Source organism: Anolis carolinensis, chromosome 2, assembly GCF_035594765.1.
Source record: "Anolis carolinensis isolate JA03-04 chromosome 2, rAnoCar3.1.pri, whole genome shotgun sequence".
NCBI lineage: Eukaryota > Metazoa > Chordata > Lepidosauria > Squamata > Dactyloidae > Anolis > Anolis carolinensis.
Genome location: NC_085842.1, coordinates 635,177 through 661,243, shown reverse-complemented (window position 1 = coordinate 661,243; position 26,067 = coordinate 635,177). Strand labels below are relative to the sequence as shown.

General features: G+C 46.4%; 1 protein-coding gene across 1 annotated transcript in view; it reads left to right on the top strand.

Moving 5' to 3' along the window:
• LOC107983708 (zinc finger protein 665-like) overlaps positions 1-9,409 on the top strand; it is a 97,584-nt gene extending 88,175 nt beyond the window's left edge. The window contains exon 2 of the mRNA XM_016998342.2: positions 5,987-9,409. Within this exon, the coding sequence (XP_016853831.2) occupies positions 6,243-7,715 (1,473 nt within the window). The 5' untranslated portion in view covers positions 5,987-6,242 and the 3' untranslated portion in view covers positions 7,716-9,409. The remainder of the gene's footprint in view (positions 1-5,986) is intronic.
• Positions 9,410-26,067: the final 16,658 nt, after the last annotated feature.

The following is a 26,067-nucleotide window of genomic DNA, read 5'->3' as shown; positions in this document are numbered from 1 at the left end:
GCAGAATATATCAGAGCTAACAGAATTCCTAGGGGATTACGGATTTTTAAACCCCCAGGAATGTTTCATGATGATGAATCCTTTAATCAAAAATGGGTGGCAATTCTCAATAAGTGCTCGCAGGATTTGATGCTCTTACTTATTGCACGCTCCAATGATGAAATTGCCAATGTAAGAACCCAAACTCAGGTTATATTGGAGAGACTCAACTCTGAGGACCAGTTTAAAACTGATTTGGACACCCTCACATGTAAACTTAAAGAATTTTCCCAACAACTTAGATCTTTCAAACTTAAAAAGTTTGAGCGGGATGAAAATGATTACAACAATAACAGAGTTTACCAGTGGCTATACTCTAAACGCCAATATTCTAAAAAACAAGTAAGGTTTAGTGAATATACTTCTGAAGAAGACACAGAATCCATGTCAGACAGTTCAGGACGTAGCATGGCCTCTACTAGGAGTGATAACATTCGGGTACCCAGACGTACGGGGCGTACTAGGAATAGACCCAATCGTTTTTTTCAAGAGGCTCCAAATGCCAAACGGAAGACCTAGTCGTGAATTTATCTAGAAGAGTTCTAACCCCTCAAGAGAGGGAGGTTGTCAACAAAGGTCTATCATTTGTCCCTAAACCTAAGTATAATCCATTTAGGATGCGAATAGAATTAGCTAGGTTATTTCGCACCATTAGATTAAGACATCATTTTGGAACCAAAATAAACCCTATTACCTCCACTTTCAAACCACGGAGTAATTTTTTTCCTACGACTGACCATATTGGCCTCAGAGTTTTTGAGAAGACAGTATCTGAAGAATTATGTTGTACAATTATAAAGCACAAAAGATCATACAGTACAAATTTTTCCAGTAAGGAATGGCACATCCTTCACAATTTAGCTAATGACAAAGATCTGGTTTGGAAGCCAGCTGATAAAGGTGGAGCCATAGTATTAATGAACCGCACTGATTATATGGATGAGATCCATAGACAATTATCTGTAAGAGAACATTATCTCAATATAGAACGGGACCCTACACACCATATCCAGTCAATTATAAGAACGGTGACATTGGAAGGGCTGGCACTTGGATATATATCAGAGGATGTATATAAATTTCTACATACACCATGGCCCAGAATCCCTGTACTATATACTCTACCCAAAATACATAAAAACATCAGACCGGTACCTGGCCGTCCTATTGTATCCGGATCGGGCTCAGTCTTAGAACCACTAGCTAAATTTGTGGACCACTATTTACAACCTTTTGTGAAACAGACTTCTTCCTATGTTAGAGATACAAAACATTTTATTAACATTATTGAATCCTTGGTGATCCCAACAGATGCAGTCCTGATGTCTGTAGATGTAATATCACTGTATACCAATATTCCGTTAGAGGAGGCACGATATATATGTGAATCAACCTTGAACAGGAGGCCTAATCACCACCCTCCCACCTTTTTTTTGTTGGATCTTCTTGATATTATTCTTGAAAAAAATTACTTCAAATTTGATGAAAAATACTATTTCCAAATACAAGGTGTAGCCATGGGCAGTCCTGTCGCGCCAGCGATAGCCAATTTATTCATGGATAATTTGGAGAATGAAACTATCTTGAATCACACAAAGAACCCTGTAGCGGACGGCATTATCAAATATTGTAGATTTATTGATGATATCTTTATCATTGTTAATTCACATCAGGAGGCAGTAACGTTATTATCCTGGATCAATACAATTCACCTCAAAATTAAATTTACAGGAAACATCAGTTCTATATCCTTGATTTTTCTAGATGTCGTGGTTACAAAGGAAAATGATCGATTGAAAGTGAGTAACCACCGAAAAACCACTGATAGAAACTCTTTGTTACATTACAACAGTTACCATCATTGGGCATTAAAAAATAATTTACCCTTTACACAGATGCTCAGGATTAAACGCAACTCCTCTACCCTACAGGACTTCAATCAGGAAATGGAAGAGACAAAAAGCAGGTTCAGAAATCGAGGTTACCCAGAGTCCATAATACAATCAGCCTACTCGAAGGTTGCCAGTATTCCTAGATCTAAACTCCTAGAGGACAAAATTAGACCAGGAGTAGACAGATTGATATGGCCACTCACACTTACAAGTTTGTCCAATCTAGCCATCAAAACTGTTAAAAAGTACTGGAACTTAATAAGAGACATCCCTGGATGTGATAGACCCCCTTTGGTAGCATATAAAAGAACAAGGAATATTGGGGATATATTGGTACATTCAAACATAACCAATAGGCCCCGGACTGTAAAATCTAATCTGGTGGGCAACTATCGCTGCCATCATTGTTCAGTATGCAGCCAATTGATAGAGACCAAAATCTTGACACACCAACATCTATCATTCGAATTTAAATTTCCCCATTTTGCCACCTGTACAACCAAAGGGGTTATTTACATGATAATTTGTGATTGTAATTTATCATATGTGGGGCAGACTCGTCGAGAAGTTAAGAGCAGAATTATAGAGCACAGGAGCAAAATACGAAATCATGTCAGAGAATCCATACTGTACAAACATTTCTGTGATCTACAGCATAGTCCTGAATCATTCAAATACCACATACTAGAAGTAGTATCACAATCCAAACATATGGACTTCAATAATAAACTTTTGCAAAGGGAAACATATTGGATTTTCAGATTACGGACAGAACATCCACAGGGCTTAAATGAACAAAATTCATACAGTTGTTATATATAGAACCTTAGCATACTATAAATCCCTAATTGAATACACCCAATACAATAAGGGTACTCATAGCACCATCTGGTGGTATTTCTTCTATATCTTCATATAAACCTTTCTGTTTCTTTAACATCTTCCCCTTTAAATTGAGGCAACCCCTTGATGCTTTTCATACTCGCAATTAGAACCTAACACACAGCAGAGTATCCCGTGAGTATATACTGTTTTAGAAATATACAATTTGTTTAAAAACAAATTTTTGGATGTTTGTAACTCTTTAATGCTTATGGCCACTCCTTGTTCCTTTGACCTAGATTCCACTGTAAAAAACAGGTATCTCTAAGGAGAACAAGTGTTAAATTTGGAACTATGTAAGTATATTGCAATGTTGTTTATAGTTGTTATTCAATGGATAGGTAGTTACTTATATTTTGTGTATGTAACTATTGGTGTCTTTGATATACATTTCATAATGTAAATGACATGTATCTCTAAAGAGAACAAGTGTTAAGTTTGGAACCATGTTAGTATTAGGCAATGGATGATGTTTTATGGATATATTTTGTTACTTATGTTAGTGTACGTAACTATTTTCAGACCACCAGAGGAAGGCCTGATGCAGGGCCGAAACCGGTCGTGGCGAACTTACTCTTCTCGGCATTAGAATATACAACGCCGATTGCACTTCAATGTATATTGGACAATCCATTTGAGGCTGCTTGTTATTACTGTGAATTTAACGCCGACTGCATTTCAATGTATATGGGACAATCCATTTGATGGTGTTTGATATTACTGTGAATTTAAACAGTATACTAATTTGCCAGATATATTATTTACTGAACTGATTCATTTTCAATTGTATATATAGGAGGTCATTTGTGTTTGAGTTGGTCCTCCTGGACTCAGCGCTGACACTTGATGCTCAGGTGTCAGCGGTGGCCGGGAGGGCCTTCACACAGTTAAAGCTTGTGCGCCAGCTGCGACCGTACCTCGTGAAGTCTGACTTGGCCATCGTGGTCCACGCCTTAGTCACCTCCAGGTTGGATTACTGCAATGCACTCTATGTGGGGCTGCCTTTGAAGACGGTTCAGAAACTTCAGTTGGTTCAGAGATCAGCAGCCAGATTAATAACAGGAGCTAGTTACAGAGAACGGTCAACTCCTTTGTTTAAATAGCTCCACTGGCTACCAATAAGTTTCCGGGGCCAATTCAAGGTGCAGGTTATTACCTATAAAGCCTTAAACTGTTCAGGACCTGCCTATCTCCGTGATCGCCTCCTCTCCTACGAATCAACGCGAACCCTAAGATCATCCGGGGAGGCACTCCTCTCGCTCCCGCCTTTGTCTCAAATGTGGCTGGTGGGGACGAGGGAGAGAGAGGGCCTTCTCGGCAGTGGCCCCCATCCCGGCTCTGGAACTCTCTCCCTAAGGAGATCAGGTTAGCTCCTTCCTGAGGCAGGCCATTTTCCGCCGGGAATTGAAAACATGGTTGTTCCAGAGCGCGTTTGAATGAATAGGCCCAATAGAGCTGTCATCAGAATACTTCTTTATGTTTTAAAAGTGTATGGCACTTTATCACTGTTACTCATTTCCATGATACAGCACTTTATGAAACCTGTCCCCGCTGGTTTGCTTTTAATTACTCTGATTTTATCTACTTGGATTTTAATGTATTGTCCATTATTTTATTTTGTGCATCGTTGAAATGTTTAAAGTTTTTGTCAAATATGCTGTGTCGTTGTTTCGGACTTGTCCCTGTTGTGAGCCCCCCCCCCCCCCAGGTCCCTTCGGGGAGATGGGGCGGGATATAAAAATAAAGTTTATTATTATTATTATTATTATTATTATTATTATTATTATTATTATTGTTATTACTATTATTATTATATTCCAGGAGCCATTCCAAATTGTCATTCGCTTTGTTTGTTGTTGCACTTAGAAATCATTGTCGCATTGGGAATCATTGTGGAAACACTTGGTCCCACAACCAGGATTTGACTTTCCCCTTGAAGGTCAGGAGGGAGGGGGCTGATCTAATTTCCCTAGGGAGAGAGTTTCATAACCGAGGGGTCACCACCAAGAAGGCCCTGTCTCTCATCCCCACCGGTCCTGCCTGGGAGGGGGTGGGATCGAGAGCGGGGCCTCTCTGGACAATCTTAATCTCTGAGATGGTTAATAGGGAGAGATACGTTTGGACACACCATTTTAGTTCGTCTTTAGCACATCATTTTAGTTTTGGCCACCATATGGTCTCCTGAGCAAATGCAGACGTTTTACAAATCTAAAACTTCCTGCCTTTACAATGTTTATGTTTTCCCATTCTTGTTACCTTTCTTTGAATTTTGTCAATGTCCGTTCTAAAATGGGATGAATTGAGCAGAACAGGGCAGGAATCACGTATCCCACCCCACCCCAGGTATTGCTGGACTGCAATCCCCTGTATCCCATGTGTTTCTGTGAAGGAAGGGTTGATGGAAGTTGGAGTGCAGAAACATCTGGAGGACAGGAGGATTCCCACTCACCCTGGGGTCCATCCATCCATCTCCTCTCATGCTGAGTGCCTTCCACCCTGTGCTTGTGCATCCCTATCTTAACCTTTGTGGTCTCAGTGTAGAAGTTTGCATTCTCCATTGTTTTTCTCTTTGCATTTGTTCTGCCTGAGGTTATATACCTTTATGGTATAGGTTTTGTACGAATGCAATATGTCAAGGAACTTTGCAGCCTAATGCACTCTCAATGTCTCCAGGTGCCTTGCTTTAGAAACGTGAGGCTGCAGGGAAAGAGAGGATCAGGGAAATATATTCTTCTTGAATTGGAAGAAATCTACACAAGACAATAAAGTATTGTTCTCCCAAGACTGATCACTTGGGATGGTCTGTCCATACAGGTGGTCACTCACATTCTGAGTTGGGATGTGAGGAAGTGGGATCTAGACAGGAAATGCTTTGCAACCAAAGCCCCTTTCTGTGCTGACCATATTATTAGAGGTCTTCCTTTACAAAGGTTGGATTACACACTTAACACATTGCAGTGCAAGAAATCTCATTCACAGAATCTTGGACCACCATCCCCTTTGTATCTGAGCAGGAAATTTTCTATGTTTGGCAATTGGCTCTTCTGAGTTGAACCAAACTTTCTCCCCTCATCCCCTGCATTTGCTACAGCACTAGGCTATTGTTCTTCATGTCCAGTGAGATCTTTCTTTGCTCCATTCCTAATGAGATTGTCCTCTCATTCTTCTGGCAGGTATCCTCTGAATGAACCTTGTGAAGGACGTTTTGCCCATTGCCTTAGGTCTGAAATGAAAGTACACAGCACTGACAAGAACAGAAAATAAGAGAAATTATATTTCAAAGGGAGGGTTGTACTCTAAAAAGAGAGGCTTGGTAAAGTGAAAAGAAGACTACAACAATACAAAGACTGAGAAGAGGGAACCCTGTCCTCTTCAGGAGAACATATTTGTGAACTTCTGGCATGATATTTGAATCATAAATGTAACAGAATGGAAAATCTCCATTCCTTGTCAAAATCACACACAGGAGAGAAGCGACATAATTGTATGGACTGTGGAAAATGTTTCATTGGGAGAAGTTCTCTTACTAAACATCAACAAACTCACACAGGAGAGAAGCCACGTAAATGCATGGAATGTGGAAAGAGCTTCAATCACAGTGTCAGTCTGTGTGTCCATCAAAGAACCCATACAGGGGAGAAGCCTCATAAATGTATAGAATGTGGAAAGAGCTTCAGTGAGAGTGGACATCTGCGCTCCCATCTAAGGACCCACACAGGGGAGAAGCCTCATAAATGCATGGAATGTGGAAAGAGCTTCAGTCAGAGTGGAGATCTACGATCCCATCAGAGGACCCATACAGGGGAGAAGCCTCATAAATGCATGGAATGTGGAAAGAGCTTCAGTAAGAGTGGACATCTGCATCTCCATCAAAGGACCCACACAGGGGAGAAGCCTCATAAATGCATGGAATGTGGAAAGAGCTTCAGTCAAAGTGGAGATCTACGATCCCATCAGAGGACCCACACAGGGGAGAAGCCTCATAAATGCATGGAATGTGGAAAGAGCTTCAGTCAGAGTGGAAATCTGCGTTTACATCAAAGGATCCACACAGGGGAGAAGCCACATAAATGCATGGAATGTGGAAAGAGCTTCAGTGAGAGTGGACATCTGCGCTCCCATCAAAGGACCCATACAGGGGAGAAGCCTCATAAATGCATGGAATGTGGAAAGAGCTTCAGCGAGAGTGGAAATCTGCGCAGCCATCAAAGGACCCATACAGGGGAGAAGCCTCATAAATGCATGGAATGTGGAAAGAGCTTCAGTCAGAGTGCACATCTGCGTTTCCATCAAAAGATCCACACAGGGGAGAAGCCACATAAATGCATGGAATGTGGAAAGAGCTTCAGTCAGAGTAGAAATCTGCGTTCCCATCAAAGGACCCATACAGGGGAGAAGCCACATAAATGCATGGAATGTGGAAAGAGCTTCAGTCACAGTGCCAGTCTGCGTGTCCATCTAAGGACCCATACAGGGGAGAAGCCTCATAAATGCATGGAATGTGGAAAGAGCTTCAGTGAGAGTGGACATCTGCATCTCCATCAAAGGACCCACACAGGGGAGAAGCCTCATAAATGCATGGAATGTGGAAAGAGCTTCAGTCAAAGTGGAGATCTACGATCCCATCAGAGGACCCACACAGGGGAGAAGCCACATAAATGCATGGAATGTGGAAAGAGCTTCAGTGAGAGTGGACATCTGCGCTCCCATCTAAGGACCCATACAGGGGAGAAGCCTCATAAATGCATGGAATGTGGAAAGAGCTTCACTCAGAGTGCACATCTGCGTTCCCATCAAAGGATCCACACAGGGGAGAAACCACATAAATGCATGGAATGTGGAAAGAGCTTCAGTCAGAGTAGACATCTGCGTTCCCATCAAAGAACCCATACACACAGGTAGAGCAGACTGCCTTTATGTTTCCTAGTTCTGGTAAAATATTTCCCCAGGCAAGGGTCCCAGGCAGACAAAAATGGGAGAATGAACAGAAGAAGGAACTTGCTCTCTATCTGTTATGTACAGCAATTTGTGTGGTCTGGCTCACAAATTTCATAGAGAATAGAAGACAAAGAGTGATGACATCAGCTGGTGAAGATTATTGAATCTGTTGAGATAGACAATTTACCATATAAGCCGACCCGAATATAAGCCAAGGCTCCTAATTTTACCACAAAAAACTGGGAAAACGTATTGACTCGAGTATAAGCCAAGAGTGGGAAATGCAGCAGCTACTGGTAAGTTTCAAAATAAAAGTAGTTACCAATAAAATTACATTAATTGAAGCATCAGTAGGTTAAATGTTTTTGAAATTTTACCATATTTCAAAGAAAAACAGCAAACTAGGTCTGTAAGGGGGAAAGGAGGGTCAACAAAAACCACATGGTATCAACAATAACTTTAGAAGTATTGGGATCCATTTATAACAGGATAAAAAAGAGACTTTGAAAAAGACTGTCTTTCAAGATGTTCCCCTGCTCCTTCTTTCCTTTCCCAATATCCAAGATGGCCTTCTTAATGTATCCCTTGCAATATCCAAGATGGCTCATTGCTACAGAACCTTGGGAGCTGTAATTTGGTATGGTACCGTCATTCTTTGGCAGAGAAATCTAAATTGTAGGAGTTGATATTCAATCATTTCTCCTTCCCATGGAGTATTTTATACACACTTTTAACTATGATTTATTTGTTATTTTATTGTGTTGTGTTTTTATGATTGTCTATGGCAGTGGTTCCCAAACGTATTTGGCCTACTGCCCCCTTTCCTGAAAAAATATGACTCAGCACCCCCTGGAAAGGGGCGTGGCTTAGAGGGCTGGGCGTGGCTCTTGCTCAAGACGGCGGGGCTGAGCCTCTCCCCTAGTCCAAGATGCAGGTCTGGGAGGGGGAGGGGGAGGTAGGTGGGGCCACAAATGGGAGGCCAGGACTGGGATGGGTGGAGTTACAAGCTCTGAGGCAGGGCTGAGCTTCTGTCCCTATCTTGGATGCAGGGGGCAGGGCTAGAGGAGAGGGCGGGGCCTCTTCCCAAGTGCCTGACGGGGCTGAACCTCTCTACCCCATCCCTGTGTTCTCACAAGCGCCTCAGGGGAGGTATACAGAGGCTCAGCCCTGTCTCGTGCTCTTGGGAGGAGGCCCCGCCCCTAGCTCCACCCTTTAGTCCTAAAAGGCCTCTCAGGAAAGGCTCAGCCCTGTCTCAGGCTCTTTGGAAGAAGCCACGCCCACTCCTCCAGCCCCACCCCCTGTGTCCTAACAGGCACCTCAGGGACTCAGCCCTGTCTTCCGCACTTAGGAAAAGGCCCCGCCCCTCCCCTAGCCCCGCCCCCATCTCCTAACAGGTACCATCACCGCCCCCCTGGATCGCTGGTCTATGGCATTGAATATTTGCCTTTGCATTTGGAAGCCGCCTTGAGACCTTTCAGAGAAAGAGGGTGGGTTAGAAATAAATTATTACTATTATAAAATACCTGGAGGGCTGAAGTTTGCCCATGTCTGCTCTATGCTGCACTTTCCTGACCAGGCTTTGCCCCATGTAAGCTGCCCCTAGTCCCTTCGGGGAGATGGGGCGGGGTATAAGAATAAAATTATTATTATTATTATTATTATTATTATTATTATTATTATTATTATTATTATTTCCTATCATCATCATCATCATCATCATTGAATTACTTATTAATCGCCCTCCATCCACGATGCTCTAGGCGATTTATAAGATAAAATTGTAAAGGATAAAAATACATACATACAAATATTGATTTAAAAAAATTAAAATAGATTAAAAGCTCTAGTAAAGAGCCAGGTCTTGAGTGCAAGGGTAAAAGGCCCTAACTCCCGCATGGCTCTCATCTAGGGCGGCAAGGCATTCCATAAGGCAGGGGCAGAAACAGAAAAAGCTCTGCGCCTGGTCCTTTCCAAGTGCACTTCTCTAGGACCCGGTACATAGAGTAAGTCTCGTTGGGATGGTCGTTGTGACCTCCGATGATGGGAGAAGGAGAGACGGTCCCTAAGGTACGATGGGCCCTGGCCGTAAAGAGTTTTAAAAGTCAGGACTAGCATCTTATATAGACCACGGTAATCAGTTGGAAGCCAATGCAGATGATGCAGCACTGGTGTTATGTGGCATTTCAAGGGTGTTCTTGTGAGTAGCCTGGCTGCCGCATTCTGCACAATACGGAGCTTTCGGGTCGTGGACATCGGAAGCCCAACATACAGGGCGTTGCAATAGTCCAGCCTAGACGTGACCGTGGCATGGATGACTGTTGCCAGAGCCTCATCAGATAGATAGGGTGCCAGTTGCCTCGCTTGTCATAGGTGGAAAAAGGCCTGTTTGCACAACCTGCTATTGAGATGGATCAATAATAATCACAACCTGCTATTGAGATGGATGCATGATTAAGACATTATTTTCAGCTTACTATATATGTTTTGGCTGAGGGGGCAGAAATTGCCTTAAAGCCATCTTGTGCAGCTTCCAAAACCCAACAGTTGAGCACATTTTGCACTACAGCCAGATATTTTCAAGGTTGTGCCCAAAGGGCTTGGCGAATATAACGTTTTCTGAGATGGATCCAAATCAGGCATGGACAAATTTTGGCCCTCCAGGTGTTTTGGACTTCAACTACAACAATTCCCAAAGGACCCGGTATTTGGGCAGCTTTCTTATTTGGCCAGTATTTGAGAACACAGAAATGCTGGACCACTCTCACAACCACCATGTCAGACGACAGAGAGAAGCCATTGAAATCCACAAGAAGCAGGTGGACAATTTCAACAGAGAGGAGGAAACCATGAAAATGAACAAAATCTGGCTCCCAGTATTTTTTTAAAAAAACTAAAATCAGGACAGTAAATAAAGAACAACACTCAGAAATGGGAATTCCAGACAGGAGACAATCAGGGTCAGCTAACACCTCCCAGCAAAGGATTTACCCAGACAGGAAACAGCCAGGTTTTGAAGCTGCAAGGCTATTCAGTGCTCCTCAAGGTGACCAATTGCAACATTCACACTTGTCTCCAACAGACAAGAGTTCTTTTTCCCATCCTGGACATGATTCCACAGACAGATAAACCTCACTTGCCTAGTTTTCCAACAGACCTCACAACCTCTGAGGATGCCTGCCATAGATGTGGGCGAAGCGTCAGGAGAGAATGCTTCTGAGACATGGCCAGGCAGCCCGGAGAACTCACAGCAACCCAGCCAGTAGGCTGTTAGGAATTGTGGGAGTCGAGTTGAAGTCCAAAACACCTGGAGGGCCAAGGCTTGCCCATGCCTATCTAAATGCAACTTTTAATCTTAAAGGGAAAAGTGCCCAGGATTTTCTCACATACTACATAAATAAATGGTTGGCATGTCTGGAGAAGAATAGGATGCTTCTATATCAGGCATGGGCAAACTTTGGGGAAAAAACTTAAACGGGATTGGACAAAGGTTGGAATGAAGACGGAGAATCTGGAAAGCGGAGAGTTTGAAATGAAGAGGGAAAGGATTATGGAAGAATTTAGAGAAATAAAATTGATATGGTTCCCTTGTATTCAATGGTTCAAAAATTGGGTAAAGAATAATAAACATAGAAGTAAGCTTAATCAATTTGAACAAACAATACAAAATGGAAGGGATAGAGAGGAACATAAAAATGTGAAAGGAATAACCAGTAAATATATATAAAATATTAATTGAAATAAACAAAGGGAAAGCAAAGAACAAGGAGATTTGGGAAGAAGATCTAAGAATGAAAATCAATGAAACAGTGGTCACGATGGGGACAAAGACATTTGAAAAAAAAATATCAATATGAGTTAAAGAAAGTTATCTGTTGATATGGAAATGGTACTGAACACCAATAAGAATAGCAAATATAAATAAAAACTACCCAAAAATTGCTGGAGAGGATGCCAAGAATCGGGAACGTACATACATATGTGGTGGCAGTGTCAATATGTAAATAATTTCTGGGGAAAGGTATTTAGGGGATAGAAGACACAATGAACATTGAAGTAGAAAGAAGTCTTAGCTTAGATTTATTATATAATAATAAACAGTTGGAAAAAGAGGACAAAGATGTGATAACAAACTTATTAAACCTTGCAAGAGTGCTTATAGCAAAGAATTGGAAAAAGGAAATAAATATACAGATAAAAGAATGGTATAAGGAAATATGGAAACTGGCAAGAAATGATAGGTTGACATGCGAATTGAAAGTTAAAAGAGGGATGTGGAAACAAAGTGATTGTGATGATGTCTGGAGAAAATGTATTGGAAGGGGATTCCAAAAAAAAAGAGGGAAAATTACCTCCAGAAGAGGAAATGAAATGAAATTTTGGACAGATGATAAAAGAAGTGGCTTGGGAGGAGGGAACACGGTGGTGAGGGTAAGAAAATATGTATAAGCGTGAAAATAACAGTAGGTGTCACATGTTAATGTATTGTAGATTGTAGTGAATATTTTGTGGGTACTGTAATACAAGGGATGTATGAAAAAAATAAAAATTAATAAAAATATTTGTAATTTGTTTATCTTGGAGGAAAGAAGGAAGGGCTTCTCCCTCGGCAGGGAGGAAGGAGTAAGCCACGGAATTTTTTTGGGGGGGGGGGGTTAGTAGGACCCCCCGACTGTCGGGTAGAAAGAGATGTGATAGACAGGAATGCGTGACCCATACCTCCAGTGTGCAATGATAGTTCTCAATAGACACGTGTTCACAGCACAGTACTCTGAAGGGTTAAGAATCAGAGGTGGTGATCCCAGGGCAGGCATGGGGAGACCTCCTAACTTGGGGGCCGCGTGGTGGGCGGGAGTTCTCCCCAAGGCCCCTCCCTGCCCGGAGGACTGGCTGCCCAGAGAGGAAGAGCTTCTCCCTCCGGCCACACCCTCCTCCCACTTCCGCTCTTCCTTCCTCTCTGCAACACACCAACACGCACACTCCTCTCCCCTTGGAGGCTCAGCCTGCGCACACGAAGGGGTGTCTGGGGAAGGAAGGAAGGGGGTCCCTTTGAGGGGGGGGAGGAGGCTGGGGGGCAGCTGAAGAGGGGAGATCTCCCTCCCTCCCCTTCCTCTTCTTTTCCTAATGAGATCCCGTGTTGCCTACTCCTGGTATGTAGTCCTAGAACCCTAGAGCCGGAAGAGACCCCCAAGGGCCACCCTGTCCTGCCCCTGCCATGCTGGAAGGCACAATCAAAGCACTCCCAATAGATAGTAGGCTTGCTCAAATAATTCAATTTCCCCGTTTGTCATTAGTAATTCGTTAGTTTTGTAACTTGTGAAGCAATATTCGACCTAGATTGTCCACTCGTGTGGATCCCGCGGTTTCGAACCGCGATAGGCCCTTTTTCTAATGTCGTCATTTTTTTTCGTTAGGAAAACAAGGTTTTGCAAATCACCCAAACTTGTTTAAGTGCACTGGGGCAACCTAGAAATTGTTTCCACCTTGTGGCCAATCAGAGAGCACGTTTAACCCAGGGGAGGGGCTTGTACGTCCTGAATGAAAAGAGCGTGCAAGGGAGCCTCGTGGCTCATTTGGCTCGGGATCTGCAAGAGAGAGGGTGGTTGGGACTGAGATTCCAGGCAGGCAGGCAAGATTGCTTCCTTCCTTGGCTGAGCTAAAGAAGACCGGGAGAAAGGGTGGGTGGGTGAGGAGGAAAACGGGTGGGTGGGTGTTTGGGTTAGGGTGTTTTTTCAAAGGACCTGTGGGCTTTTTTTCCCCACCAGCTTGGCGTTTGCCATTTGCCCACCAGCCCTGCAATTTTTCTGCTGCGCCATATTGCCTGGTGCGGGGTGGGCTTTTTTATTTCGGACAAAGAGGAGTTCAGCAGCTTTTTGGGCGTTTGATTAGGAAACTTTTCTTTGCATAGGCATTAAAGTGAGTTGCAAATAGAAGAAATCAAATATTCCAATTTTCATTTTGCAAAGTCTGGCAAAACTCCCCATAATCCACCGAAAAACAACTTGGGGAAAAGGGAGGGTGTATTGTTTTCTCTTTCCTTTCTCCGAGCTGCTCATAGGGCTGGCAGCAGAGACTCTCTTTCCCTATCAACGCCAGCAAAGTCTGGCAAAAGGTTGCAAGTCCCATAATCCTCCGCAATACCACTTGGCTTGGGCAAAAGGGAGGGTGTATTGTTTTCTCTTTCCTTTCTCCGAGCTGCTCATAGGGCTGGCAGCAGAGACTCTCTTTCCCTATCAACGCTAGCAAAGTCTGGAAAATACAGGTATACCCTTTTTTAAGTATAACAATAATAACAACAGTAATAGAAGGGTTTGTGGCAGTTCGACCCAGAACACATTGCCAAACAAGAAACAACACGTCTTTCCCCCCAGTAACGCAATACCTTCCTCCCTTCTGAAAGCTGAAAACACTCCCGTTATCATGAAGCGTTCAGCTGAACGCGGGTCTGGTGGAGCAAGTCCTGCTAGTGGTCAAGCTACAGCCCGGACACTGTGGGGGGCCAAAAAAGTTAGGGTGGATCCCATCCGTCTGGAACACGCAACGATGGGAGTGGGTGGACTTGATGAAGAAGCTGGCTGTTCGACTGTTGAAAGTTCACAGCCCTCCACCCGGAGCCAGTTGTCGGTTGGAGCTGAGACAAGTGGACGAACAATGGAACATGGAGGTGTTGCCGTCCTGGAAGTACAGGTGGTGGATAGTGAGGATCATGTTAACCCCACCCCTCCACCCGCAACTGACAGTGAGGAGGAGGTAGAGGAGGTAGTAGCATCAAATCATAGACTTTCTAATGTCGCTGTTATGGTGCCCACGACTCCTACCTCCCTGGGCGTCGGCACAGTGGCTATGGGGAGGCCAAGGTCATATATTTGGGACCATTTTAATGTCCACACTCAGCGTGCCACTTTGGCAGTTTGTAGACACTGTGGGGCAAATATCAGCAGAGGCAGAGACCCGAGACATCTTGCGACCTCGGGGTTGAGCTCTCACATGAAGCGGCACCATCCCTCGATATCGGTAGGAGGGGGAGCTGCAAGCCCTTGCAGTGGCAGCATTAGCACACAAAGTTCTCCTGGTGAAGATGGTGGAAGGCAGACACAGTCCACCTTGGAGGATTGGGGCCTGCCATTAGCCAGGAAGAGAACGGGGGAAACATTACCCACACCCCAGCAGATAACCCAAAGTGTGGGAGAGATGATGGCCCTTGATCACCATCCCTTCCGCATGGTTGAACAAGATGGCTTCGTTCGCCTTATGAAACGCCTGTGCCCCCGCTACAAAATCCCCTCCCGTCACACCTTTTCCCGAAAAGTTATTCCCGGATTGTACGAGGGCTGCAAGGAACGCATTATCCAGATGTTGCAGAGCGCCATGGGAGGACACATTCATTTCACCTCTGATATTTGGTCAAGTTTGGGAGGAGGCCATTCCTACCTCTCTCTCACGGCACATTGGTGGGAGAAGGAAGGCAGTATGGATACATCCCATCGTTGGGCACTCCTCGCTTTGGAGGTAGTTGATCGTGATCACAAGGCAGAGACCATCTGCAGCTATCTGGAAAACATTATGGGGGAGTGGATGCAGTGCAGGCCGGAAGAAATGAGGAGGGGCTTCATGGTGACTGACGCTGGTAAAAATATGATCAAAGCGGTTGAAAGTGCAGGGTTTTTGAATGTCACCTGCATGGCCCACTTGCTTCACAATACCATCAAGGAAGGTTTAAAGAGCCCGGAAGAGCAGCCGGCCAGCACCGCCAACATCGCCCTGCTGATCGAGCGCTGTAGAAAGATCGCGGGCTACTTCCACAGGAGCATCAAGGCAGCCCGGCAGCTGAGAGAGAGACAGAGCCTTGAAGGCCTCCCGCAGCACAAGCTGCTCCAGGACGTCTCTACCCGGTGGAATTCAACCTATAAGATGCTGGCACGCATGGTCGAGCAGCAGAAGGCGGTACACGGCATCTCCCTTACATTGGTTGCGCCTGTTAGCAAGCTTGTTCCAAATAAGCAAGAGTGGGACACCATCTCCCAGCTGGTAGACGTACTAAAGCCATTCAAACATGCCACAGAGACCCTTTCGGAATCAAAAGCCCTTCTTAGCCAGGCGGTGCCCCTTGTCTTGGGGCTAAGGAGGCACCTAGAAATGCTTGGGGCCGGTCGAACACTGGACTCCCTGGCTGGACCGCTGACACCGCGGCCCAGGAGGTGGTGAGGAGGTTGTCCTTTGCTGTACGGAAACGCCTAGAGCCACTTCTTTCCAGCAAGGTCCATATGCTGGCGGCCTTGTGTGATCCACGGCTAAAGTACAACGTCTGCCCAAAAGACTTTACCGTATGGAAGGCCCAACTAGTTAACCTTGTGAGGGAGGTCTTTGCTGCCAGGGTGGAGGAAACGGGCACAGTGGCCCCTCTACCGGAAATGCCTGCCACCCCCAGCACTAGCGCTAGTGGCGAGACTGATAGTCCCGGGGAGCCGGCAGGGGGTTGCAGTAGGGATACGGATCTCCAGCCGCGACCAGGAAACGCTTTCTTTGCAGAGACGGTGGCCATACTTGCCTGCTCGGAAGAATCCTCTTTGCTGGCTTCTGCTCAAAAGGTAGACTCGGCCGAATGCTCAGTCAACAGGTACTTTGAGGAGCCTCCTGAGATAATTTCTTGTGATCCATTGGCCTATTGGGCTTCACGTGATCACATGTGGCCGGATCTGTCGCACGTAGCGCGCCAGTTCCTCAGCTGTCCTCCCACCAGCGTGCAGAGCGAAAGGGTCTTCAGCCTAGCGGGAGATGTAGTCACGCCCCACCGCAGCTTGCTGGACCCTCAAACAGTTGAGAAACTGGTCTTCCTGAAGGCCAACCTTCCCGTGTTGAATTTCCCCGATTTGGATTTTGACACCGACGGCTCCTAGAACAACAGTTCTCCTCCTTTAAGCTGCTCTGCTTCTGATTAACTTTGGCTATTTCTGTTGGGGGGCGGGGGGGGGGGTTGCCCCTTTGGCCTCTGTCCAACAACTCTCTCCTCTATCCTCCCATGCTTTCCTTCCTCTCTTCCCTTCCTTTCTCGTCTTTATCATCACACACCGTTGCCCACTGTCGTTTTTGGGTAAATCAATCTCTAGGGGCCGTTCCCTGAGGTTCAAATAGGTTTTTTCTCCTGTAATAATGATCCTGGATAGGTAAAAGGATATTCTGGGGGAACTTAGTCCATAAAAGCCAAGGTAGGAAATGCTTCCGCTTTGGGTTCAGAACGGATTACATTCAAATCTATCCTTTTTTTGTCCAAATATATTTCGGGAATGAGCCATGACTGTTAGGTCTTCTCCAGATCCTCGCAGTTCCTGTACAGAAAGAACATTGTTATAATTGATGTGGATCCTTCGGTAAGACATATTTGGTGAAGGAATACGGCACAGTCTCACTTTACAGAGATAACGGTCCATCTGAACCTTTGAGGATGTGTCTTGCCGCATGAATTAGTACACCTCGTCCTTGGCCACCACTTCTCTAAATTTTCATCTTTCACTGTCCCATCGGCTTGAGCGGGTGTGGTCGACGCAGTGGCCGCGGGACGGCCGAACAATGGTCCCCGCGCCCTCTGTCCGCGCACGCGGACGGTGCCGTTTGCCCGTCAGGGCGTGTGCCTTTGCGGCTGCTTTTGATGTGTGGGCGCAGGTTCCGTGGCGTGGGAACTGCTTTTTGCTGGCTTGTTGGTATAACGATAGAAGAGGGTGGAATCACCAAAGACAGTGGGACACCTCGGCCTTTGCCAGCATTTCTCGAAATGGTTGTCTAGTGTCCCATCACCTTGAAAGGCAGTGTACTCGACGTTGTGGCCGCGGGACGGCCGCCTTATTGTCCCCTCGCCCTCTGGCCGCGCACGCGGATGGTGCCGTTTGCCCATCAGGGCGTGTTCCTTGGCGGCTGCTATTGATGTGTGGCCGCTGGTTCTGTGTCGTGGGAGCGGTTTTTTGCTGGTTTATTGGTAGAACGATAGAAGAGGGTGGAATCAACGCAGAATGTGGGACACCTTGGCCTTCGCCACTTCTCAAAATTGTCTTCTTTCACTGTCCCATCGCCTTGAGCGGGTGTGGTCGACAGTATGTGATGCTAATCTTCCACAGACTCATAAGTAGAGAAACAATCCACTCAGAAACTCTGTATTGCTATTAAAAACAATTAGTTATGTTTTCATGGTTCCTTTTGACTCAACATTTGTGCTATGTTTCTTCTTTGGATTCATTACTACTCCATTAAACACAATATCTTTCATAATTTTACTTCCTCAACTTTACTGAAACTGTATACCAACAGAAGTCATTTCCTTCTTTCCAGCTCATCTGCTAGAGAACTTTAATAACACCAGACACACACAAGTCTTCCCTCTAGTTCAACTCCATGGAAACATGAACCTAACATCAGAGCCTTAAAACCTTCCTCTTCCAAAAAGCCTTCGAGGACTGTGTGGTGGATCGTTGCCTATTGAAGAATTGGTTGCCAGACCAAGAGTATTTCGCACTTTATTGATTTTTAACTGTCAAACTACCTCATCTCTGTGAAGTATTCAGCCCTCAGACCAGAGCCGTGTTTTTACACCACTGTTTTTTAAGCTGGTAATGCTGTATGCTGACTGTGACTTCAGTTTTATTTTATGTCTTATTGATGCAACATTTTCTGGAATACAGAAGAGTCTCACTGATCCAAGCTGAACGGGCCAACAAAAGCTTGAATAAGCGAATATCTTGGATTGTAAGGACTGGTCGAGGAAAAGCGTATTAAACATCAAATTAGGTTATGATTTTACAAATTAAGCACCAAAACTTCATGTTATACAACCAATTTGACAGAAAAAGTAGTTCAATATGCAGCAATGTTATGTTGTAATTGCTGAATTTATGAATTTAGCTCCAAAATATCACGATATATTGGAATCATTGACTACAAAAATGGCTTGAATTATCCAGAGGCTTGCTGTCAGGGAGTGTGCCTTTGTGGCATGGGTTGTGTGGTGTGGCCGGGGGGCCAGCCAACGGTGGCCGACCCCCCTGGTCTGAGGGGCTTGGGCCCACATTTCAAAAGCAGACGTAAAGAAAACACGCCCTTCCCCATGGGTTGTGGGGTGTGGGCGTGGGGCCGGCCAACGGTGGCCGGCCCCCCTGGTCTGACGGGCTTGGGCCCACATTTCAAAAGCAGACGTAAAGAAAACATGCCCTTCCCCATGGGTTGTGGGGTGTGGGCGTGGGGCCGGCCAACTGTGGCCGGCCCCCCTGGTCTGAGGGGCTTGGGCCCAAATTTCAAAAGCAGACGTAAAGAAAACATGCCCTTCCCCATGGGTTGTGGGGTGTGGGCGTGGGGCCGGCCAACGGTGGCCTGCCCCCCTGGTCTGAGGGGCTTGGGCCCACATTTCAAAAGCAGACGTAAAGAAAACACGCCCTTCCCCATGGGTTGTGAGGTGTGGGCGTGGGGCCGGCCAACGGTGGCCGGCCCCCCTGGTCTGACGGGCTTGGGCCCACATTTCAAAAGCAGACGTAAAGAAAACTTGCCCTTCCCCATGGGTTGTGGGGTGTGGGCGTGGGGCCGGCCAACTGTGGCCGGCCCCCCTGGTCTGAGGGGCTTGGGCCCACATTTCAAAAGCAGACGTAAAGAAAACATGCCCTTCCCCATGGGTTGTGGGGTGTGGGCGTGGGGCCGGCCAACGGTGGCCGGCCCCCCAGGTCTGAGGGGCTTGGGCCCACATTTCAAAAGCAGACGTAAAGAAAACATGCCCTTCCCCATGGGTTGTGGGGTGTGGGCGTGGGGCCGGCCAACGGTGGCTGGCCCCCCTGGTCCGAGGGGCTTGGGCCCACATTTCAATAGCAGACGTTAAGAAAACACGCCCTTCCCCTTGGGTGGTGGGGTGTTGGCGTGGGTAGAGGCTAAGGTCGCAAAAGCAGAAAACTTTGTGGAGGGCCGGGCCGATCTCTCAGGGATGCATGCCGGCCAACTGTGGCCGGCCCGGCTCAACGTGTGGGCTTGGCTGCCTGTGGCTTTTTTCTTTCTTTTCTTTTCTTTTTGCTGCCTCTCGTCCTACGTGGTCGAGTTTCCCACGATGCACCGCATCTCTCTTCTCTCGCGGCTGTCCCTCCGCACACTTTTGGGCAATTTTTCTAAGATGATTCCTTTGGTGCGGGGACCTCTGTTTTTTTCTCTCTCTCTCTCTAGGGGATGCATGCCGGCCACCTGTGGCCGGCTGTGATGTCTCATGGGCCTTGTAGTCCCGTTCCTAGTACTATTGTGGCAAACATGGAAAACATGGGATTTACACCGTTTCAGCCAGAAACGGAGCCCCTGCACCTGCAGGATGTTTGCCCTCAAGAAGTTAGCCAAACAAGCCTTGGGCAGAATTCTCCCCCGTTTTCTCGAAAGGACAATTATAATAGAGATAGAGGCGCTAGGGAGGCGAATCGCCGGAGCGCCAGAATCGCAGCCAAACAATTAGCTGATTAGGTCTGCTTCCCTTGGGAAATTCTAAGGAGTCATGCATCTGGACAGAGATGAGTTTCACTTCTAGTTCTCCAGGGAAAGTGTTCTTCTGGCGGGAAACGAGACCCTATTTAGGTGTTTTGCCGCGAAGGAAACCTTGCGGAGTCAACTCGTCAGCTTGAGGAGTGAGATCGTGTGTGGACTTCGTAATCCCAGCTCCTTGTTCCCGAACCAAGTTTCAAGCCGCTTGTTTCACGGACCTTGCCACGGACCTTGTTCTTGTTCCTTGTTGCCTAGTATCAAGTCTTGTTTAGCCAAGAATCTAGTTGTTTTCCAGCCTTGTTGTCAAGCCTCAATTGACTAAAAGACCTTGTCATCTCCCCACACTTTGCTTGGCAAGTGTGTGTTTCGGTTATTGGATTATAACTTTGGACTTTAATATCACATATTGGACATTGTTTTCCTGGACTATATTTGACCTTTCCTGAAAGGTCTACTTCTGAACTATATTCTTCACTTGTTTTTATTGACTTTATATATTTCCTTAATAAAGATATTAGATAGATTCTGGTCTCTGCGCATGGTTATTGGTGCTCTGCAGCCTGGGTCCTGACACCGGCCCGGCTCAACGTGTGGGCTTTGCTGCCGGCGGCTTTTTTCTTTCTTTTCTTTTCTTTTGTTTCTGCTGCCTCTCGGCCTACGTGGTCGAGTTTCCCTCGATGCACCGCATCTCTCTTCTCTCGCGGCTGTCCTTCCATCCATATTTGGGCAATTATTCCCAGATCCTTCCTTTGGGGCGGGGTCCTCTGTTTTTTTTTCTCTCTCTCTCTCTGGGGATGCATGCCGGCCAACTGTGACCGGCCCGGCTTAATGTGTGGGCCTTGCTGCCGCCGGCTTTTTTCTTTCTTTTCTTTTCTTTTGTTTCTGCTGCCTCTTGGCCTACGTGGTCGAGTTTCCCTCGATGCACCGCATCTCTCTTCTCTCTCGGCTGTCCTTCCGTCCATATTTGGGCAATTATTCCCAGATCCTTCCTTTGGGGCGGGGTCCTCTGTTTTTTTTTCTCTCTCTCTCTCTGGGGATGCATGCCGGCCAACTGTGACCGGCCCGGCTTAATGTGTGGGCCTTGCTGCCGCCGGCTTTTTTCTTTCTTTTCTTTTCTTTTGTTTCTGCTGCCTCTTGGCCTACGTGGTCGAGTTTCCCTCGATGCACCGCATCTCTCTTCTCTCTCGGCTGTCCTTCCGTTCATATTTGGGCAATTATTCCCAGATCCTTCCTTTGGGGCAGGGTCCTCTGTTTTTTTCTCTCTCTCTCTCTAGGGGAGGCATGCCGGCCAACTGTGGCCGGCCCGGCTTAATGTGTGGGCCTTGCTGCCGCCGGCTTTTTTCTTTCTTTTCTTTTCTTTTGTTTCTGCTGCCTCTCGGCCTACGTGGTCGAGTTTCCCTCGATGCACCGCATCTCTCTTCTCTCTCGGCTGTCCTTCCGTTCATATTTGGGCAATTATTCCCAGATCCTTCCTTTGGGGCAGGGTCCTCTGTTTTTTTTTCTCTCTCTCTCTAGGGGAGGCATGCCGGCCAACTGTGGCCGGCCCGGCTTAATGTGTGGGCCTTGCTGCCGCCGGCTTTTTTCTTTCTTTTCTTTTCTTTTGTTTCTGCTGCCTCTCGGCCTACGTGGTCGAGTTTCCCTTGATGCACCGCATCTCTCTTCTCTCTCGGCTGTCCTTCCGTCCATATTTGGGCAATTATTCCCAGATCCTTCCTTTGGGGCGGGGTCCTCTGTTTTTTTCTCTCTCTCTCTCTCTGGGGAGGCATGCCGGCCAACTGTGGCCGGCCCGGCTTAATGTGTGGGCCTTGCTGCCGCCGGCTTTTTTCTTTCTTTTCTTTTCTTTTGTTTCTGCTGCCTCTCGGCCTACGTGGTCGAGTTTCCCTCGATGCACCGCATCTCTCTTCTCTCTCGGCTGTCCTTCCGTCCATATTTGGGCAATTATTCCCAGATCCTTCCTTTGGGGCGGGGTCCTCTGTTTTTTTCTCTCTCTCTCTCTAGGGGAGGCATGCCGGCCAACTGTGGCCGGCCCGGCTTAATGTGTGGGCCTTGCTGCCGCCGGCTTTTTTCTTTCTTTTCTTTTCTTTTGTTTCTGCTGCCTCTCGGCCTACGTGGTCGAGTTTCCCTCGATGCACCGCATCTCTCTTCTCTCTCGGCTGTCCTTCCGTCCATATTTGGGCAATTATTCCCAGATCCTTCCTTTGGGGCGGGGTCCTCTGTTTTTTTCTCTCTCTCTCTCTAGGGGAGGCATGCCGGCCAACTGTGGCCGGCCCGGCTTAATGTGTGGGCCTTGCTGCCGCCGGCTTTTTTCTTTCTTTTCTTTTCTTTTGTTTCTGCTGCCTCTCGGCCTACGTGGTCGAGTTTCCCTTGATGCACCGCATCTCTCTTCTCTCTCGGCTGTCCTTCCGTCCATATTTGGGCAATTATTCCCAGATCCTTCCTTTGGGGCGGGGTCCTCTGTTTTTTTCTCTCTCTCTCTCTAGGGGAGGCATGCCGGCCAACTGTGGCCGGCCCGGCTTAATGTGTGGGCCTTGCTGCCGCCGGCTTTTTTCTTTCTTTTCTTTTGTTTCTGCTGCCTCTCGGCCTACGTGGTCGAGTTTCCCTCGATGCACCGCATCTCTCTTCTCTCTCGGCTGTCCTTCCGTCCATATTTGGGCAATTATTCCCAGATCCTTCCTTTGGGGCGGGGTCCTCTGTTTCTCTCTCTCTCTCTCTCTCTCTCTCTGGGGGATGCATGCCGGCCAACTGTGGCCGGCCCGGCTTAATGTGTGGGCCTTGCTGCCGCCGGCTTTTTTCTTTCTTTTCTTTTCTTTTGTTTCTGCTGCCTCTCGGCCTACGTGGTCGAGTTTCCCACGATGCACCGCATCTCTCTTCTCTCGCGGCTGTCCTTCCGTTCATATTTGGGCAATTTTTCCCAGATCCTTCCTTTGGGGTGGGGTCCTCTGTTTTTTTCTATCTCTCTCTCTAGGGGATGCATGCTGGCCAACTGTGGACGGCGCATGGTGGGGTCTTTGCTGCTGAGATAGACATTGGGGTTCGGATCCCCACGGGGATTTTTTCTTTCTGCTTTTTTCTCCATCTTGGACATTGCGGTTCGGATCACCACGTTGATTTTTTCTTTCTTTTTGCTCCAATTTTTCCCACTCTCCCTGCCAGTGCTTTTAATGGATCCAAACCCTCATGTGTATCTCTGCAGCTAAGCCCCCGCCCTACTGCTTTAGGGAAAGGGTCAGGGGTGTGGGATCCATGCCCCCATGTCTATTTCCGCAGTTTAAGCCCACGCCCTGCTACTTTGGGGAAAGGGGCGGGGGTGGGAGACGGCCCACGGTGGCCGGCTCCCCAGGGGAGTGGGATCCAAGCCCCCAATTTGCCATCAGGCAAAAAATCAAACCAACGTCGCACAAATCTTACATCTCTTGGGAGGGGGAGGGGCTTGACCACTTTGGTATAATGGCCTCCAATATGGATGCCTGGGGAAAGTCATTGCGCATTGTGGCAGGCAGCAAAATGTGTCTCTTGGCCAATGGCCACCAATGTCCTAACATTTTGACAGATTTACGGGCACTGAAACAATGTTACACAAGTAGAAGGAGGACTTTCACAGTGAAGGAACCCCTATTGAACAGGAAATAACAATTCAAAAGCAGGAACAGATTTTTTGCAATTGGTAAATAAAGTTTTTTTATATGAACTATAAAATTGCGCAATAAATCTTAGGAAAGGGCAAACGCCCGGCAATTTAGCAAACAAACAGGGTGGATTGTGTTCTCCCACTGTACCAAATTTGATCAGTATAGCTGAAAAAATGAGTGCAGGAGAGCCCCCTAACTCCCCCCCCCTTGGGCTGTTTTTGGGGCACTGCGCATGCGCGTCCGCCATTAACGAATTAATTTTGAAAATACAGTAGAGTCTCACTTATCCGACTTCCGCTTATCCGACACTCCGTATTATCCGACGCCATCTAGTGGCCAATTGGAAACATTGCATCCTTCACTCAATCCAAGGTGAGAGCTGTGGCTCTTTCCCTTTCGAAAAAACTGGAAGGAGGAAAGCGCATCTCCGAAGGGAAGGGAGGGAAGGGGGGTGAATCATCCCATGGGGGGCCATTTATATGCGAGGGAGGGAGGGAGGAGGGGGAAAAAAGGAAACGCATGGCTCTTCCTCCCTCTTTCTCTTGGTGCAGGCAGAGCCTCGTGTCTCCAAACCGGCCTTGTTTCCAAATGGCTCGTGATTGGAAGGAAAGAATGGGGAGGGAGAGAAGCCAAAGCAGCTGGCTGCCTTCTGTAATCTCCTTACCTGGGTGGGTGGGCGGAGGACCCCCCTTTCCTCCTGCACACACACACACATTTTGCTCCAGATCCCCCCTCTCTCTCTCCTTCCTTTTTCTCCCCCACGCACTCTTCTTCCTCCTCCTCCTCCTCCTCCCTCTTCTCCCTCTTTTACCCCTGTCAGCCTTGCAGCAACTTGCACTTCTGTCTTCCTCCTCCTCCTCCTCTTTTAACCCAAGCAAGAATCATTAGAGGCATAGCACCCTAGAAACACAAGAGACCCCCTCCTCCCTTCAGAGGCTCTCCAGCCCAGCCCCGTTCTGCCAGGCTGGAAGGCACAAGCCAAGCCCTCCTCCCAACACAGAGCCACCCAGCTCCAGGTGAGATTCTGGAGACAGTTGGCCAATATCAAATATTTAGCAAATTTTTGTTTCCCAGTGTTGCCATTGCTCTGCTCAATATGGGATTCTAGAGATGATTAATCTACAGTATATTAGTGTGTTCCCAGCTTCCAGGAGTTTTGTATTTCAAACAGGATGTTTTGGTGCTTAATTTGTAAAACCATAATGTAATTTGACATTCAATAGGCTTTTCCTTAAACCCTCCTTATTATCCAACATATTCGCTTATCCAACGTTCTGCCGGCCCGTTTATGTTGGATAAGTGAGACTCTACTGTAATGAATTTTCGTTAATTTCGAAAAAAAATTGGGGCGAAATTCGGAAATGACCTCAGAAACGAATCGCCACCCCCCCCTCTACTTTTGAAACGAGTTTAGAATCAAATTTTTCGTGGATCGCTCAAGCATACAATCTACAATACATTAACATTTGGCATCTACTGTTATTTTCACGCTTATACAGATTTCTTACCCTCACCACTGTGTTCCCTCCCCCAAGTCACTTTTTTTATTTATCATCTGTCCAAAATCCCTTTTCATTCTCTCTTGTGCAGGTAATTTTCCCTCTTTCTTTTCGAATCCTCTTCCAATACATTTTCTCCAGACATCATCACAACCACTTTGTTTCTAAATCCCTCTCCACGTCAACCTATCATTTCTTCCCAGTTTCCATACTTCCTTATACCATTCTTCTATTTCTATATTTATTTCCCCTTTCCAATTCCTTGCTATAAGCAGTCTTGCAATTGTTAATGCGTTTGTTATCGCATCTTTGTCCTCTTTTTCCAACTGTTTATTATTATATAATGAGAATAAAGCCATGCTAAGACTTCTTTCTATTTGAATGTTCATTGTGTCTTCTATCTCTCTTAATACTTTTCCCCAGAAATTATTTATATATTGACACAGCCACCACATATGTATGTATGTTCCCGATTCTTGGCATCCTCTCCAGCAATTGTTTGAGTAGTTTTTATTTATATTTCCTATTCTTATGGGTGTGAGGTACCATTTCCATATCAACTAAATAATAATTTTCTTTAACACATATGGATATATTTTTCAAGTGTCTTTGTCCCCATAATTGTAACCCCTCTGTTTCATTGATTTTCATTCCTATATCTTCTTTCCAAATCTTCTTGAAGGTGTTATTCTTTACTTTTGC